At 39.1% G+C, this 17655-nt stretch overlaps 1 protein-coding gene across 4 annotated transcripts in view; it reads left to right on the forward strand.

Annotated features, from left to right (window-relative positions):
* The first annotated feature begins 692 nt into the window (after positions 1-692).
* The window catches only part of GART (phosphoribosylglycinamide formyltransferase, phosphoribosylglycinamide synthetase, phosphoribosylaminoimidazole synthetase), a 30271-nt gene continuing 13308 nt past the window's right edge, over positions 693-17655 (forward strand). The window contains exons 1-11 of one of the 4 annotated variants that reach the window (XM_020284786.2): positions 693-770; positions 4344-4532; positions 6633-6728; positions 7204-7378; positions 8427-8538; positions 10226-10294; positions 10827-10952; positions 12754-12841; positions 13298-13383; positions 13575-13743; positions 15330-15561. In XM_020284786.2, coding sequence (XP_020140375.2) covers positions 4388-4532; positions 6633-6728; positions 7204-7378; positions 8427-8538; positions 10226-10294; positions 10827-10952; positions 12754-12841; positions 13298-13383; positions 13575-13743; positions 15330-15561 — 1298 coding nt within the window. In that variant the 5' untranslated portion in view covers positions 693-770; positions 4344-4387. The other 3 variants (XM_076000435.1, XM_012747027.3, XM_012747025.3) reach the window with 3 other exon arrangements.

Below are 17655 nucleotides of genomic sequence, written 5' to 3' on the forward strand. Positions count from 1 at the left end.
CACGACTATGTCCGCCATGTTAGTGTCTGACGCAGGCGCCATTACAGGAGAAGGCTCTCTTCAGGAGGCTGTGTCTTCTTAAGTTGTCAGTTCCCAAAGGTGTTTAGGCGATTTAAGAGGATTACTGTAGCGATTGACCGCCTGAGATAAAAGGCCCTGAGGAAAGGGAGCGAGATGGGCAACATGGTGTTTGACACAAGGCCTCCAAGTTTGCGGGTGGCGCCAAGTTCTGTTTCGTCAAGGAGTTGCATCCGGGGAAGAACTAATCAGCCCAGCCCACCCCACCCCCCACTGTGGTGCGAATACTAAGCACGTTCTTATCCTGTGTCTCTCCCATTGCATCCTATAATTGGCTCTTATTTTTTTCTTAGCAATAGGTCAGAGGTCCTGAGAGACCAGCGTTCTGGTGCGTTTTAGTTTTATCGGGAACCAAGCGTGTCATGAGGTTTTGCCCGCAGTAGCCGGTCAGTTCTGACCCTCAGGAGCAGCGCAGCATTGGTTAACCATAGGTTTGGCATTTAGGCGCTCCCACTCGCCCGCGTCCAGACGTTACGTGGCACCGCACACTAACTAGTGTTAACATTATAAACGTGCCACGGCTTTGCTGGCTTTGCTGGGGAGCAGACTCCGGCCGCACCCGAGGGCGGGAGGGAATCGCGCCTGTCGCCGGCCAGTGGGGAGGCGGAGCCCGGGGCGGGGCGCCCGCCGGGTCCCGCTGGGTGGACTTCCGGCGAGTGGGCAAGTGCGAGTGGCGTGGCCGCCCGGGGCCGGTGCGTAAACCCTCTCTGCTTTTAAATAGAGTGCGTTTATGCTTTGCTTGGGGGAATTAACATCAGGAACTGAATGAAACTGTAGGAACCGGTTTGACTGTAGAAATTCTTGTCTTATTTTTGAATGTGGTGGATGGGGGTTGGCCATGTGCTTTTCACTTCTTACTATTTGATCTATCACTTTCCCTGCTTGTAAACTCTGAAGGCCTTTTTGTGTCTGTATGCTTTTTTAGGCCATAACCCTAAATTGGTGTATTTATATTTTCTCCCTGGTCTGTGGCAGATTATTTGGTCCACTTTTGTAATTGGTCTCTACCTTATTCACCAAATCTTTGGAAATGGCTTTGTCTGGCTCCTTTTCTCCTCAGTGTTACCCATTCAGATGACTAAGGCCCGAGGAAGTTAGTTTGAGTCCCCTAAGGTCTCCCTGCTAGTATGAGGCAGGGTCTCAAGCCAAAGCACTCTGACTCTGGAGCACAAGCTTCCTAACTACACCTAATGTAGATTCCTTGAGTCTGGTCAGTAATGCTATTTCAGTGAACCACTAGAGTAAATAGGAAAATTTTCCTACACTGCTGCTCTTATTCAAATTAAAGATGTAGTGTTTGCTCTAGACTTATTTCAGATACATATTTCAAGTCAAATGTGTTTTCTGTTAAACTAAAATTGTTTTTCCTTCTTATACTATAATTTAGCAGTGTTTTTTTCCTTCTTGAAATTTTTAACGATCATTTCAGTTGTTAAGAGGATCTGCACTCTGGGAGGCCTGGGCGGGATTGCTTAAGGAGTTCCAGACCAGTCGGAGCAAGAGCAAGACCCCATCCGTACAAAAACTAGAAAAATTTGCCTGGAGTCTTGGGGCCTATAGTCCCAGCTCCTCCCGGAGCTCCTCCAGAGGCTGAGGCAAGAGGATCACTTGAGCCCAGGAGTTGGAGATCGCCGTGAGCTATGATTTAAGCCACTGCATTCTCCCCAGGGCAACAGAGCAGAGAATCTGAAGCCAAATAGCATTGGTTGGAATACAAGCTCCACCCACTCTTAGCTAGGCGACCTCCTGCAGATTACTTTAACTGGGCCTCCATCTCTTATCTGTGAAGTGTTGATAGTATCTACCTCAGAATTCTTGTAGATACTTGAGGTAATTCACGAAGAGCATTTAGAATACCACCCAGCAAAAGGTAAGTGCTCAAAAAATGTTTTATATATTATTAGCTTAAATTTTTCTTTAAATATGTAATGTTAGCATCTCACAGGAAGTTATCGATTTTACCTTTCTTTTTCTATTACCAGTTTGCCTTCTGGAAACAGTGTATTCTGAAAATTAGTAAATTAGTGGAACAAATTGTTCATTCCTTTGGCTTTTTTTTTTCCTATTAAAGTAATGGCTTGAGAACTTGTTTCTATCCGTGAAGTATCAATTTAGGTAAAAGTAAAAATAAGATACAAATTAGCATTTACTACTGCTGAGTGCCAGAAATTGTACTTATTTATAAAAGTCATTTCAATTAATCCTTACATAGCGCTAGCTGGAGAGGAGAGAGAGCTGTTGCATCCATTCTGCTCAGACTCAAATGCCAGAACTAAAATTAAATATATTTAAATTTTATTTTTGTCTTCTCTACCAATTTTCTAACATATTGTACTACTTAAATCAGGGGTCAGCAAAACCCCTGTGGCATATGGGCCACATGCCAAATCCTTTTGCCACCTACCAACCAAATAAGAATGGTTAAAAAAATAAAAGAAAAAATAGTGTTTTGTGGCACATGAAAATTATAGGAAATTCAAATTGGAGTGTCCATACATAAGTTTTATTGAAACAGAGTCATGCTTACTTATTACAAACAATGATCTGTAGCCCACTGCCTGTCTATGTCAATGAAATTTTTCTAGATGTTGACACATTCATCCATTTATGTGTTGTCTACGCCTGCTTTCATGCCTCAGTGGCAGAGTTGAGTAGTTTGTTTTTGTTTTTTTTTTGAGACAGTCTCACTCTGTTGCCTGGGCATGGCGTCAGCCTAGCTCACAGCAACCTCAAACTCCTGAGCTCAAGAAATTCTTCTGCCTCAGCCTCCTGAGTAGCTGGGACTACATGCATGTGCCACCATGCCCAGCTAATTTTTCCTATATATTTTTAGTTGTCCTGATAATTTCTATTTTTAGTAGAGATGGGGTATCACTCTTGCTTAGGCTGGTCTCAAACTCCTGACCTTGAGCGATCCACCCACCTCAGCCTCCCTGAGTGCTAGGATTACTGGCTTAAGCCACAGTGCCCAGCCTCAGGCTGGTTTTGAACTCCTGACCTTGAGCAATCCTAGCATCTCATCCTCCCAGAGTGCTAGGATTACAGGCGTGACTACACCCCCCTCCAGTTGAGTAGTTTTTACAGAGACTGTATAGCCATCAAAAGGTGAAAATATTAATTATCTGACCCTATACAGATAAAGTTTGCTTAACCCAGTCTTCAATATTTCAGTTTATTGACTTTCAAGTCTATTATCTGTAAGATTCCAAGGTTTAAGAACAGATATTTTAAATTTGGGGTCTAAATTTAAAACATCAAGATTCATTTTTTTCTCAACTAAGGCTTGATAATTATATCTTCTAAAAGTGAAGCCCAAAGAAGGGAGATTATTCATAGAATATTATTTAATCAGATAAGGAGCTAAATCACTATTTGACTATATAACCTAGCTTTCTAGGTCGGTCTGCCTTCTTTTTAAAATACCTTCCTTGGCTGGGCTTGGTGGCTCACACCTATAATCCTAGCACTCTGGGAAGCTGACACCAGAGGATCCGTTGAGCTCAGGAGTTCAAGACTAGCCTGAGGCGGGGCGCGGTGGCTCACGCCTGTAATCCTAGCACTCTGGGAGGCTGAGGCGTGCGGATTGCTCAAGGTCAGGAGTTCAAAACCAGCCTGAGCGAGACCCCGGCTCTACCATAAAAATAGAAAGAAATTAATTGGCCAACTAATATATATAATATAAAAATCAGCCGGGCATGGTGGCTCGTGCCTGTAGTCCCAGCTACTCGGGAGGCTGAGGCAGGAGGATCGCTTGAGCCCAGGAGTTTGAGGTTGCTGTGAGCTAGGCTGACACCATGGCACTCACTCTAGCCTAGGCAAGAAAGCGAGACTGTCTCAAAAAAAAAAAAAAAAAAAGACTAGCCTGAGCAAGAGCGAGACCCCATCTCTACTAAAAATAACAAGAAATTAGCTAGACAACTAAAAATGCAAAAAATTAGCTGGGCATGGTGGTGCACGCCTATAGTTCCAGCTATTCGGGAAGCTGAGACAAGAGGATCGCTTGAGCCCAGGAGTTTGAGGTTGCTGTGAGCAGTCTAGCCCAGGCAACAGAGCAAGACTCTGTCTCAAAAAAAAACCATAAAATACTTCCCTTACTCAATTATGACTACAGTCATATATTACTCAAATTATGATTCCTGATTTTTCAAAAATGAATTGCCAGATGAAAATGTCATTTGTATGAGTACAAATGATTACTTAAATCATATTTAGAAATCATGATTTCTAAAATATGTACATTCTAAACTGTGGTTTTCTTTCTGCAGGTTTTTTTTTTTTTTCCTTTTGAATTTCTGCTTTACAGACAGCAATGGCAGCCCGAGTACTTATAATTGGCAGTGGAGGAAGAGAACATACATTGGCCTGGAAACTTGCACAGTCTCATCATGTCAAACAAGTGTTGGTTGCCCCAGGAAATGCGGGCACTGCCTGCTCTGAAAAGATTTCAAATACTGGTAATTATGTTTTAAAGTAGGGAGTGATAGTTATTATTTCTTAGTAATAAAACTGTCAACCATGTCTGTCCTTTATAATAATAAAGGTAGATTGCTATTCAATATGAATGCTTTCCTTAACCCTAAATTTTATGTGGTAATTTGAATACTTGCTGTATATTACAAATTTAAGGTATCCTATTGTTCAGGGTGTGGCATTTTCTTATCTTAGATTATTTTAAACTTTATGAAGCATCTATTAGAAAAATAATAAGTGCCTAATACAGGTTAAAGGCATTTTGATGTGTATTTTTCAAAATGAAAAGTTGAACAGTGCTATCAAGTGTAAGTCCTAACAGTTTAACTCCATAATAGATTTTAACCCTTACCTCTTTAACTGGTAAAAATGACCAGTTCATACACTACTTTAAACTCATTAGTGGTTTCCCATAGTGCTTAGAGTAAATTTTAAACTCCTTACTATGCCTTACAAAGTCCTATGTGCAATCTGTCTTCTGCCTGCATTTCTAAGCCTTATCTTTGATATCTTTTTTTTTCCTCGTTTCACTGTATTCTCTCCAGTCTTTCCTACTGATTTCCCAAACAGAGATAGCTACCTTAGACTTTGTTTTTTTCCAACCCCTACTGTGATTGGCTCCTCATCCTTCATTGTCCAACTTAAATGTCACCTCCTCAATGTGGTCTTTCCTGAAGTTTCTGACTAAAGCACGTGTCCATCCCCCATTTCATTTGTTTACCGTCATGAACCATTGTCTATATTATTTATTTTTAGTCTTGTCTATCTCCTATCTTCCTTTCCCCCACTAGAATGTAAGCTTTATGAGGGCAAGGAACTCATCTGTCTTGTTCTGCATTGTGTGCACAGTGCTTAGTTCCCTATGTGACACATGATATTTAAGGAGAGAAGAACATAGACCCAACAAATCACAAACTGGAAAGAGATAGTTGTATGTATGTAAGGCCAAAAATAATAAGAAAGGGGCAAATTAGAAAGTATCTACTTTCCAGGGATCTTAGCTCTAGAGGTGAGGTATTATATCTGTTTATTGAAGAATTGGCATAGCTTTGTACAATTGAGGTCCTACAGGAAAGACCATAAAAATCTCCTAAGAATGTCATGAGACTGCTACCACTTGCAGTGACTGAGGTTAGGTGATCTCTTCTTCTCAAAGAGGCCCTTCCTGACTCAACCAGAAATAGCCTCTCGATTCACTTCCTATCAAATGTGCTAATTTTTTCATGTTTGCTATTTTTTGTTTGTATCTTTATTTATTTTTTTGAGATAGTGTCTTGCTTTGTTGCCTATGCTAGAGTGAGTGCCGTGGCATCAGCCTAGCTCACAGCAACCTCAAACTCCTGAGCTCAAGCAATCCTGCTGCCTCAGCCTCCCGAGTAGCTGGGACTCCAGGCATGCGCCACCATGCCCGGCTAATTTTTTCTATATATATTAGTTGGCCAATTAATTTCTTTCTATTTTTAGTAGAGACGAGGGATCTCGCTCTTGCTCAGACTGGTTTCGAACTCCTCACCTCGAGCAATCAGCCCGCCTTGGCCTCCCAGAGTGCTAGGATTACAGGCGTGAGCCACCTCTCCCGGCCTTGTTTGTATCTTTATTATACAGCATTCCCACAGTGGATTATAAGCATCCTAAATGTAGGGACCGTGTTTGTGTTAACTTTTAATGCCAGTGCCTACTATACTGAGCACAGAATAGATTTGCAGTAGATTTTGAATGAATGACATTAAGAGACAGGTTTCTGAATGTATCCTGTAGTATGTTTTTGGTTTACTAGACAGTCAACAATGGTGACATGAACCCCATAGTAAAGAAGGTACTTTCTGGCCCTTTGGGAAGTTTACTGATATTTTCATCTCACTGTAGTTTTTGCTACAGTGATAGCAAAAACTAAACTTTGTTAGTTAGCCGAATGTAGTCTACTCTGAATTTCATTTGGTGAAACTATCATCTGTACCAATAAAAGAAAACCAATAGTTCATAAGCATACTAAAGTATAGCGCTTAGTTTTTATCAAGACATTTAGTTAAACAATGTTTTTGTAAATGCAGTGTGTTTGGGTTTTGTTTTGTTTCTGTTCACAGCCATCTCGATCAGTGACCATGCTGCCCTTGCTCAATTCTGCAAAGATGAGAAAATTGAATTCGTAGTTGTTGGACCAGAAGCACCACTGGCTGCTGGTAAAGTTCATTTCTGTTTATTGTTACAGTTATAGTATATTCAGTGCCAATAGGAGCTTAGGGATCATCTAATCCAATTCATTATACAGATAAGGTCTTGTAATATGTAATAATATATTATATTGGGAAAAAGAGCTTTTACCCTCTTGAAATGTATGTATTCTAGCTTTTTTTCCCCCTCCAAATATCAGACATGTGATGACTTAGAGATCAAATTTGCAGCTGTGGGAACCATTTTATGTGTCTTTATTGTGCTCTAGCTTGGTGTCTATTTAATAATATGTATATTCAAATGTAACAAATTCAGATTTAAATGACATGTCAGTAGCATGTTTATATCCAGTAGACAACATGAAAACCTTACTGTGTCATCTGCCTTGTCTAGACATAGACATAGTCCAGTGCTAATTTGTTTTAAATCTGAAAAGCCTCATTGAGACCTTGATTCACCTGAGGTTACTATTTGCATCAATAGGAATTGTTGGAAACCTGTCATCTTCAGGAGTGCGATGCTTTGGCCCCACGGCAGAAGCAGCTCGGTTGGAGTCCAGCAAAAGGTTTGCCAAAGAGTTTATGGACCGACATGGAATCCCAACTGCACAATGGAAAGCTTTCACCAAACCTGAAGAGGCCTGCAGATTCATTATGAGGTAGATAGAAGTCCACCTATGAAGAGCAGTTGTTTTCTTATGTAATTGTACACAATCACTTTTATGTTGAAAATGTAATTCTAGAGTCTTCGGCTATCACAAGTTTATAGTAAGATAATTATGGGGGAAAATTTTTTAATTCTTAATAAATAAGCAAGTCGTGGTATTTCTTTTTTTTTTTTTATCTTGGTCAATAATTCCAATTACTGAATAAAATGGTATTTCTGTGCATATATAGTTTATATGATCTTGTGGCCACATAGAAGGATAAAATTTTTAATATTTACTACTGAGTAGTTCCTAGGAGAAAAAATACACTTGGTTCTGCGGTTGTGTACTCTTTTCACAGTCAAATTGACAAACACAGTGGCATCTTATAAAGTATATTGATTTTTGTCATAAATGACCAGAGTGAGGAATCATCACTTGGTCATCTGCCACCACTGCTCTAATTCTGAATCTGAAAATTAACATCCTTTGTTCTCTATTATATGGAAAACATTGAGCAGTTAATGAATGTTGGCAGATACATGCCTTTGCCCTTTTTTTGTTGACACTTCTTCCTGCTACCTGGTATGTTTTCCTTCCTAGTTGGGTCAATATTATTTCTTAGTAGCCAGATGCCTTGGGTAAGTAACAGTTTTATTACTTACTTTGGGTAAGTCTCCTTACAGATCACCAGTCCCACTTGATGGTTTCTTATATGTGCTTCAAATGAGAGTACAATTCACTACTTTGTCTAAAGATTATTCCATATGTACTCTATACATTTGTTTATTCGTCCAAACATTTCTGCCTATGTGATCTTATAATGAGTGGAAAAAGCAAAATTGTGTAATATGTACTGTGTGATTGCAACTATAAAGGAACACATAGGAAAAAAAACTTTCGGTGGGAAATACATCAAAATGGTGTTGGAATAATCAGTGATTTTTTTCTTTCTGCTTTTCATTTGCTGTGATAGCATATAATTACAAAAGAACAAAGCATTTTAAAAGTTTGAATTGTAAGGGTTTATTAGACATTGAACATGGCTCTGTCTTCACAGTGCGGACTTCCCTGCTTTAGTTGTGAAGGCCAGTGGTCTTGCAGCTGGGAAAGGGGTGGTGGTTGCAAAGAACAAAGAAGAGGCCTGCAAAGCTGTACAGGAGATCATGCAGGTAGGTGGATTCTTCTGAACAAGTTTAGCTTTCTGTTCATACTGGGTAATTAAATTAACAAAATACTCCTCAAGATAAGGAAAACCTATCTTGCAAACACACAGGTAAGTTATTTTTCATAATGTCATATATTAAAATCCATCTCTATAAAATGGTTATTACAGATCTACATTGATGACTAAACAATGCTTCTATGCTTTTGAAGTAAATTTTAACATCCTTTGTTGTCTGCTACTAAAAGGTAGAAAATCCTCAGGCTATAGAACATATAAATAAATTCTCAAACCATACATGAGGATAAAAAGTATTTGTCCCATGTCTAAAAGCTAAAAGAAGTAAAGCAATGAATGAATATACTGTGTTTTTTTTTTTTTGTTTTTTTTTTTTTTTTTGAGACAGAGTCTCGCTTGTTGACCAGGCTAGAATGAGTGCCGTGGCGTCAGCCTAGCTCACAGCAACCTCAAACTCCTGGGGTCAAGCAATTCTTCTGCCTCAGCCTCCCGAGGAGCTGGAACTACAGGCATGCGCCACCATGCCCGGCTAATTTTCTATACATATTAGTTGGCCAATTAATTTGTTTCTATTTACAGTAGAGACAGGGTCTCGCTCTTGCTCAGGCTGGTTTCGAACTCCTGACCTCGAGCAATCCACCCGCCTCAGCCTCCCAGAGTGCTAGGATTACAGGCGTGAGCCACCGCGCCCGGCTAAATATACTGTGTTTTTCTCCTGTGATCCATCTTGGTTGTTGTGGGGTTTCTCCTCTCATAGAAATCTACTTTCACAGGCTTTAAGATAATTATTATAGGCAAATATATATAAGGATTAAATGGCAACAGTGAAAACATCTCTTTTCTCTGTACCTTATTTGAAACTGGAAAGCCAAATCCTCAAGAGAATATTAGTAATGTATTCATTTCATCTGTGCCAAGGCTACATCCGTTGCCACATTAAAAATAAGAAATATTAGGCTGAGCAAGGTGGTTCATGCCTGTAATCCTAGCACTCTGAGAGGGTGAGGTGGGAGGATAGCTTGAACTCAGGAGTTTGAGATCAGCCTGAGCAAGAATGAGACCCCATCTCTACTAAAAATACAAAAATTAACCGGGTGTCATGGCATAGGCTGTAGTCCCAACTACTCAAGAAGGCTGAGGCAGGAGGATCACTTGAGCTCAGGAGTTTGAGGTTACAGTGAGCTATGATGATGCCACTGTACTCTACCCTAAGGCAACAGAGCAAGATTCTGTCCCATAAAGAAAAAAAATAGGAAATATATATGTTTCTTTGAGTTTTTCAGAAAGGGAAAGAGAGGCTGGGCATGGGGCTCACGCCTGTTATCCTAGCACTCTGGGAGGCCGAGGTGGGAGGATCCTTTGAGCTCAGGAGTTCGAGACCAGCCTGAACAAGAGCAAGACCCCGTATCTACTAAAAAAATAGAAAGAAATTAGCTGGACAACTAAAAATATATATATAAAAAAAATATTAGCTGGGCATGTGCCACCATGCCCAGCTAATATTTTTTCTCACCAACAGAGTGAGACTGTCTCAAAAAAAAAAGAGAGAGAGAAAAGGGAAAGAGAAATGACAATACTCACATATTCATTCATAATTCAAATGATGAGCAATGACAGAAATCAACTACGTAGATAGTAAAAGCTTATCAAGCCTCTTTTTTTAAACCTGCAATTAGGAGAAAGCTTTTGGAGCAGCTGGAGAAACAATTGTCATTGAAGAACTTCTTGAAGGAGAAGAGGTGTCTGTATGTATATTCATCTTTTTGGCTTCTATAAAACGTAACTTTTATTTATGTGCCCCCCAAAAGACTTGTTTTATTCTGTTTGCTTCATCTAAAAACATAAAAGCCTAAAAGTTACAAAGGAATTTATATACATTTAGTATTTGGGATGCAAATGAAAAAAGAATTCATTTTCTTTTAGTCATCACCAATGTATTAGGAGTTTTAGACTTATGTCCCACATTAAGATTCTGGATTAATTCAGACATGGATGTTTTTTCTTTCAAATTCAGTTTATTATACAATAAGTTGTGGAATGAAGTCACCTTAAGTTTTAATGCCTGGGAGCTTAAAGTGGGGGAAAGGTTGAAATGTTTTACTTTATAAGATCTTATGATTCTTAATGTATGTAGCTTGATGTTATTGATGTTTCAATTCATTTTTCTTCAGAAAAAAATCTCCTCGAAGAGTTAACGTGTATATAATTTGCCTTAGTAAATTATTTTTTTTACTCTTTAGCATTTAACATAAGCAGACTATTTTGCATTCTCTATAGTGTCTGTGTTTCACTGATGGGAAGACTGTGGCCCCCATGCCCCCAGCGCAGGACCATAAGCGATTACTGGAGGGAGATGGCGGCCCCAACACAGGAGGGATGGGCGCCTACTGTCCAGCACCTCAGGTACTTCCCAGAGGCTCTGCCTATGTCTTGTGATTGCTCTTCTCAAAGAGCTCTTAAATTATGCTTTTCTAATGTTGTTTTGGTTTTTCTTTGTTTCTATAAATTGTATTGCTGATCAGGAATTTGATTTTTGTATGAAATGAAAAGTATCTCTTCTGGTCTCTAAAACTAGCCTTATCTAAAATTAGCCTTTGAAGAACTAAGTTAATGCTTGACATGGTGGTGGTTCATGCGTTAACTCTAGGGGCCAAGGCAGAAGGATTGCTTGAGCTAAAGAGTTGGAGACCAGCGTGAGCAAAAGCCAGACCCTGTCTCTACTAAAAATAGAAAAAATTAGCTGGGGGTCAGGGGTGGCATGCACCTGTAGGCCCAGGTACTCAGGAGGCTGAGGCAAGAGGATCACTTCATTGCAGGAGTTTGAGCTTGCTGTGAACTGTGATGACACCACTGCTCTCTACCCAGGGCGATGGAGTGTTACTCTGTCTCAAAAGAAAACAAATAAAGACCTAAGTTAAGCCAATCTAAAAAGTATAGTATGGATTAAACAGATCCTGCCATCCCCTCTTCCCTACACCCAGTTTTTAACCCATGGGAGCCTATTACAGTCTAAATTCTGGACTGTAATAACTCTAGAGTTACATTGTATTCATCTTTGGATAGCCAAGGCCCAGCACAAAGTGCTGTGTGTTTGATGCATTGACAACCAAGTCAAAGCACAATTTGTTCTTCTGATCTTTCTACTTCATAATGCATAAATAATGTGTGTTTCCCGACAGTTTCTGGACAGTTTTTCTATGAAATCTGCATTGTTGGAGTATGTTGTATGTAATTAGGTTAGCATTCCAGATAATCACCTACTTTTCATTGATGACACAATCATTTCTGCTAATATAGTGCTTTTTACTTTTTTTTTTTTGAGAGAGAGTATCACTCTGTTGCTCAGGCTAGAGTGCCATGGCATCAGCCTAGCTCACAGCAACCTCAAATTCCTGGGCTCACGCAATCCTTCTGCTTCAGCCCCCTGAGTAGCTGGGACTACAGGCATGCGCCACCATGCCCAGCTAATTTTTTTCTATATATTTTTAGTAGAGATAGGGTCTCACGCTTGCTCAGGCTTGCTCAGGCTGTTTTCGAACTTCTGATCTTGAGCAATTCTCCCACCTCAGCCTCCCAGAGTACTAGGATTATGGGTGTGAGCCACTGCTCCCAGCCTCAGGCTGGTTTTGAACTGACTTTGAGTGATCCGCCTGCTTCAGCCTCCCAGAATGCTAGGATTACAGGCATGACCTAGAGTGCTAGGATTATAGGCATGAGCCACCACACCTGGCCCATATTTTTCTTTTTTAAAAGATTAAAAACAAACCAAACTTCATTTTTTTTAGACTTTATAAATGAAAACTACTATTTGGTAATATTGACTTTAAAACATAGAACTATTTCTGTGTCTGATTTTTATAGTTAAGTTTATAAACTCATATTCATAAGTATATAGGCTTATGAAACATGCATAGAGTATTCTGGAAGAATACAAAGGAGCCTAAGGGTGGGAGAGGACTTTTTTCATTTTTATTATTATGTTTCAGAAAACTATTTTTAGCAAGCTTTTTTAAGGGTGTATATTTTTGAAATCACAAGGCTGAAATACCTATTGGTAGGGTCATTGTGAGGGTTTTAAAAGTTTAAATCCTTCAGGTTCAAAGTGCTCGGCTTGTGTCAGATAGTAAAAAAAAAAATCTCATTGTCCCATGTAATACTACTTACAAGATGATTTTTAAATGAAATATTTCTGTGTGTTCCCCAGGTTTCGAAGGATTTGTTACTAAAAATTAAAAATATAGTTCTTCAGAAGACAGTAGATGGCATGCAGCAGGAGGGTACCCCATACACAGGTAAGTGCTTTCATATTGTGGACATAGTTATTTACAGAGTAAATTTCCACTTTTTCTTTTTCTTTTTCTTTTTTTTTTTTTGTAGTGACAAGATCTCACTATGTTGTTCAGGCTGGTCTTGAACTCTTGGTCTCAAGTAATCCTCCCATCTTGACCTCCCAAAGTACTGTGATTACAGGCATGAGCTACTGCATCCAGCCTAGTTTTTGTTTTGTTTTGTTTTGGTTTTTAGCATATTATGGGGGTACAAGTGTTAAGGTTACTTATATTGCCCATCCCCCCCTTAGCCTAGTTTTGATAAAACTTTTTTCCGTTTTCTTTTTTTCACCACTACTGTTGTAATGTTTATGATTTTTCCATAACTTGAGTAATAGAGGTTAAAATGGTAGATTTTATAGTCATAATACAATGTCTTCATTATAGATTTCTTTTCTCTCTCTCTCTTTTTTTATGAAGGTATTCTCTATGCTGGTATAATGCTGACCAAGGATGGCCCAAAAGTTCTGGAGTTTAATTGTCGTTTTGGTGATCCAGAGTGCCAAGTGGGTAACAGTAATTAAAGATAAAAAATTATTCCTTTTTGAACATGTGTGTTATTTTAATCTCAGGATTTATCAGCCCTGAAATAATTACCTTTGGGAAATACATGCAAGTTCTGTTAGTACCCCTGTGAATAAAATGTCTAAGGAAAACTAAAATTAATAACAACTGCATGTTGATTGTATTTTTCCAGGTAATCCTCCCCCTTCTTAAAAGTGATCTCTATGAATTGATTCAGTGTATCTTAGATGGCCTGCTCTGCACATCTCTGCCTGTCTGGCTAGAAAACCATACTGCCCTCACTGTTGTCATGGCAAGTAAAGGTTATCCTGGAGACTACACCAAGGGCAAGGAAATAACAGGTGAATGTCAGGGAACAAGAGGTTGATTGCAATGTGACAAGTGACAGTGCCACAACAGGCCTCCCCCTTCCCACACTAAGGCCTTTTCCTATTATGGGTGTGAGTCAATCAGAAATCTTTTAGAGGGTCTTAACATAACCACATTGTTTGTTGGATATGTGTGTTCAAATATCCACAATTACTTATTTAAAGAAACATCCATTTTCCTTCCTGCGTGAGGAAGACATAAGTGACCTAACCATGTTTCCAGAGTATTACCTACTATACCCTTTCACTTCCATCCTCCTGGAGCCAGAGTGATAATGGGGCTCTGTGAGAGGCAGAGGAACATTATTGTAAACTACATCAGTAGGATACGTTTTAGAGGTAAGATCTCTAAATGATCACAAATGCATACAATCTTGTGTGGTTTGACCCGCCCCAGTTTACCTATGGGGTACAGTGTACCCCATAGTCACTTGGATAGCAGAATTCAAATACTTCCAAACATATATCCTTCTCTTTTCCTTTTCTCTTTGCAGGAGGTGAAACCTCTAGTTAAATTATGTTAAATCAAACTGTTTTAAAATGCCAAATAAGTTCCAGTGCCATAAGTCCAAAGGAAGACCTCTACAACCCCTACCAGGCTGTAGTTTAGCTCTGCCAGTACCCCAGTAGTATGTTTGATTGATTGCTTTTGAAAATGAACAGATATGGAATAGAACCAAAATCCCTTTTATTGGTGAAATTTTTGCTAAGATTGAGGTGACAAGTATAATAATCATTTCTACCCGAGCAATATTGGGTATTACCACTACCAGCAAGTATAATGGCCATTCTGAGCCACTGAGTGGTTTTGTATTGTAAAAATACTAAAGATATATATTAACAAACTACCAAATAGACTGCTAAAAAGAGAAATGGAGAAGGAAAAAGAAGACAAACTGGAGAATAAGAATTTTTTTTAATTAAAAGGAGGGGGTTTTTTTTGGTGTAAGCTGTCTGCTGTGGTCATTTTGGAGTTGAGAAAATATAGTCTAATAAGGTTTAAATGTAAAGTTGTTTCTACGAGTTTAAAAATAATTCAAAAGAAAATGAAGCCAGGGATTTGGGGCTGACCCCATAATTTAAATCAAATTTGTCTTGAAATTTTACCGTTGTTATATTAGGGAAAACATAAGGATGTTGAATGACTATGGTAAAAAGAAATTCCTTTACTCTTAAGTAAAAGATAGATGTGATCAAATTCAGGGTTTATTTATTTTTAACTTCTTATGAGGAAGAAATAACTTTGTACTTTTAACTCACAAACTTTTTGGGCCTTAGCTGCTTTTTTCCTCCCTCACTGAAACAGTTGTTAAAATAATGAGATTTATGATAACACACGATTTTAGGAATGCATTTGTCAGCCTAAAACAGAACAGATGATTCTTAGGAAAAGGGGTCTGTTAGCTATTATATTTCATTAATTCCTGCCTGATATGATTCTTGTATTTAACTGAGATAAAGATTTAAAATTTTTCTAAAAACTTGTGGAAATCATAAATTACTTCAGTGTGAAATACTGTTGTTATCTCAAATCATATGTCAAGTATGCTCTCTTACAGGGTTTCCAGAGGCTCAAGCTTTAGGACTGGAGGTGTTCCATGCAGGCACTGTGCTCAAAGATGGCAAAATATTTACTAATGGTGGTAGAGTCCTTACAGTAACAGCTATCCGAGAGAATCTCGTATCAGCCCTTGAAGAAGCCAAGAAAGGACTAGCTGCTATAAAGTTTGAGGGAGCAATTTATAGGAAGGACATCGGCTTCCGGGCCATAGCTTTCCTTCAGCAGCCCAGGTAATATCTCATACTGAAGTGGTTAGAGCACAGTTTCATAACTGGCCTAAATGGTTATGTAGAAAATGTCATTAATCCTATGCTAAGTCATCTGTATTCTTTTCTCTTTGTGGGGCTGATCTGATCTTGGTTTGGATTTCATTTGAATCAAAACTGGTTAGAGGGCCGGGCGTGGTGGCTCACGCCTGTAATCCTAGCACTCTGGGAGGCCGAGGCAGGCGGATTGCTCAAGGTCAGGAGTTCGAAACCAGCCTGAGCGAGACCCCGTCTCTACCAAAAATAGAAAGAAATTAATTGACCAACTAAAAATATATATACAGGCCGGGCGCGGTGGCTCACGCCTGTAATCCTAGCTCTCTGGGAGGCCGAGGCGGGCGGATTGCTCAAGGTTAGGAGTTCAAAACCAGCCTGAGCAAGAGCGAGACCCCGTCTCTACTATAAATAGAAAGAAACTAATTGGCCAACTGATATATATATTAAAAATTAGCCGGGCATGGTGGCGCATGCCTGTAGTCCCAGCTACTCGGGAGGCTGAGACAGAAGGATCGCTCAAGCCCAGGAGTTTGAGGTTGCTGTGAGCTAGGCTGACGCCACGGCACTCACACTAGCCTGGGCAACAAAGCGAGACTCTGTCTCAAAAAAAAAAAAAAAAAAAATATATATATACAAAAAAAATTAGCCGGGCATGGTGGTGCATGCCTGTAGTCCCAGCTCCTCGGGAGGCTAAGGCAGGAGGATCACCTGAGCCCCGAAGATTGAGGTTGCTGTGAGCCAGGCTGACGCCACGGCACTCACTCTAGCCTGGGCAACAAAGTGAGACTCTGTCTCAAAAAAAAAAAAACTGGTTAGAACAATATTCAAGTTAAGTGGAAAAAACTTCACAATAGCTTCTTATGTTTGAAAAGTTTATCAGGATGCAGAGATATTAAGGATTTTTGTTTCTTGAGTTAACACAGTTAAAAGTTGTTATATTTTAATTATAGTTTGTGCTTTTGTCAAAGAACTCCAGATGAGAATATTGGTCAACTGACTTTGTAACTTGATTTATAATTATACTGTAAATTTTGGCAGTCTCCTTTTATTACTGCATTTGTGTCTATTACTGGAATGTATTTTTTGACCTCTTACTGATTCATTTGTCGCCATATACAACTATTCTCTTATAAGATCAATAAACTTTTAGTTGCAGGTGTGGGTGTTTTGATTTCTCTAAGAATATATTACATTTACTGTTCATAAAGTTCACCTATGGGTGATAAATATTTAAGGACAAGATGAGAACACTTTAGCAACTTAATTCAAACTGTCCTGATACTGACAGGCAAATTTTTAAAGTTTAAACACTAGAATGTTTTAAGAATCAAAAACATTAAAATATTATGCTAAAAATTTATTTTTCATTTAAAAATGACTAGATTCCATTGAAATGACCAATTTCAAGAGACTGTAATCTGAATTCTGACCTGAGTTCTTTAAGTTAAAGTTGAAGGAAATGAGATGCCACATTGTTAATTGCTACCTGGGAAAAATTGTTTTTGAACCAGTAGGACTTTGTTTCCTATCTGAGAGTGACCGTGGATTACTGACTCTGTCAGTTAACTGCCAATGCTCTCAACTCTAATTGTGACCTGGCAGCTTGTTTTAATAAAACTTCACATATTTCTTCATGTATCCCTGCATCCTGGTAAGTCATAATTCTCATTTTTGCAAGGCAAGACTTCTCAATCAACAGTGTCATTCTCAAGCTTGTCCTCTAAATGTATACTTCCAAATTGTTGGCCCTATATAGAAGGAAATGATGCACTGAATATTATTACCTAGGTCTACTTTTTCCATAGTATTTGATCTTGTTTCTTACTGTCTTCAGTTATAAAGGATACTGATACAGTTATATATCATTGCAATAAAAACTCAGTTTGAGGCCTGGCATGGTAGATCACACCTGTAATTAGTGCTTTGGGAGGGTGAGGTGAGAGGATTGCTTGAGGTCTGGAGTTTGAGACCGGCCTGAGCAACATAGTTGAGACCCCTCACTACAAAAAAAGTAAACAAAAATTAGCTTGGCATACTGGTGTGCACCTGTAGTCCCAGCTA

The sequence above is a fragment of the Microcebus murinus genome, chromosome 1 (assembly GCF_040939455.1).
Source record: "Microcebus murinus isolate Inina chromosome 1, M.murinus_Inina_mat1.0, whole genome shotgun sequence".
Lineage (NCBI taxonomy): Eukaryota > Metazoa > Chordata > Mammalia > Primates > Cheirogaleidae > Microcebus > Microcebus murinus.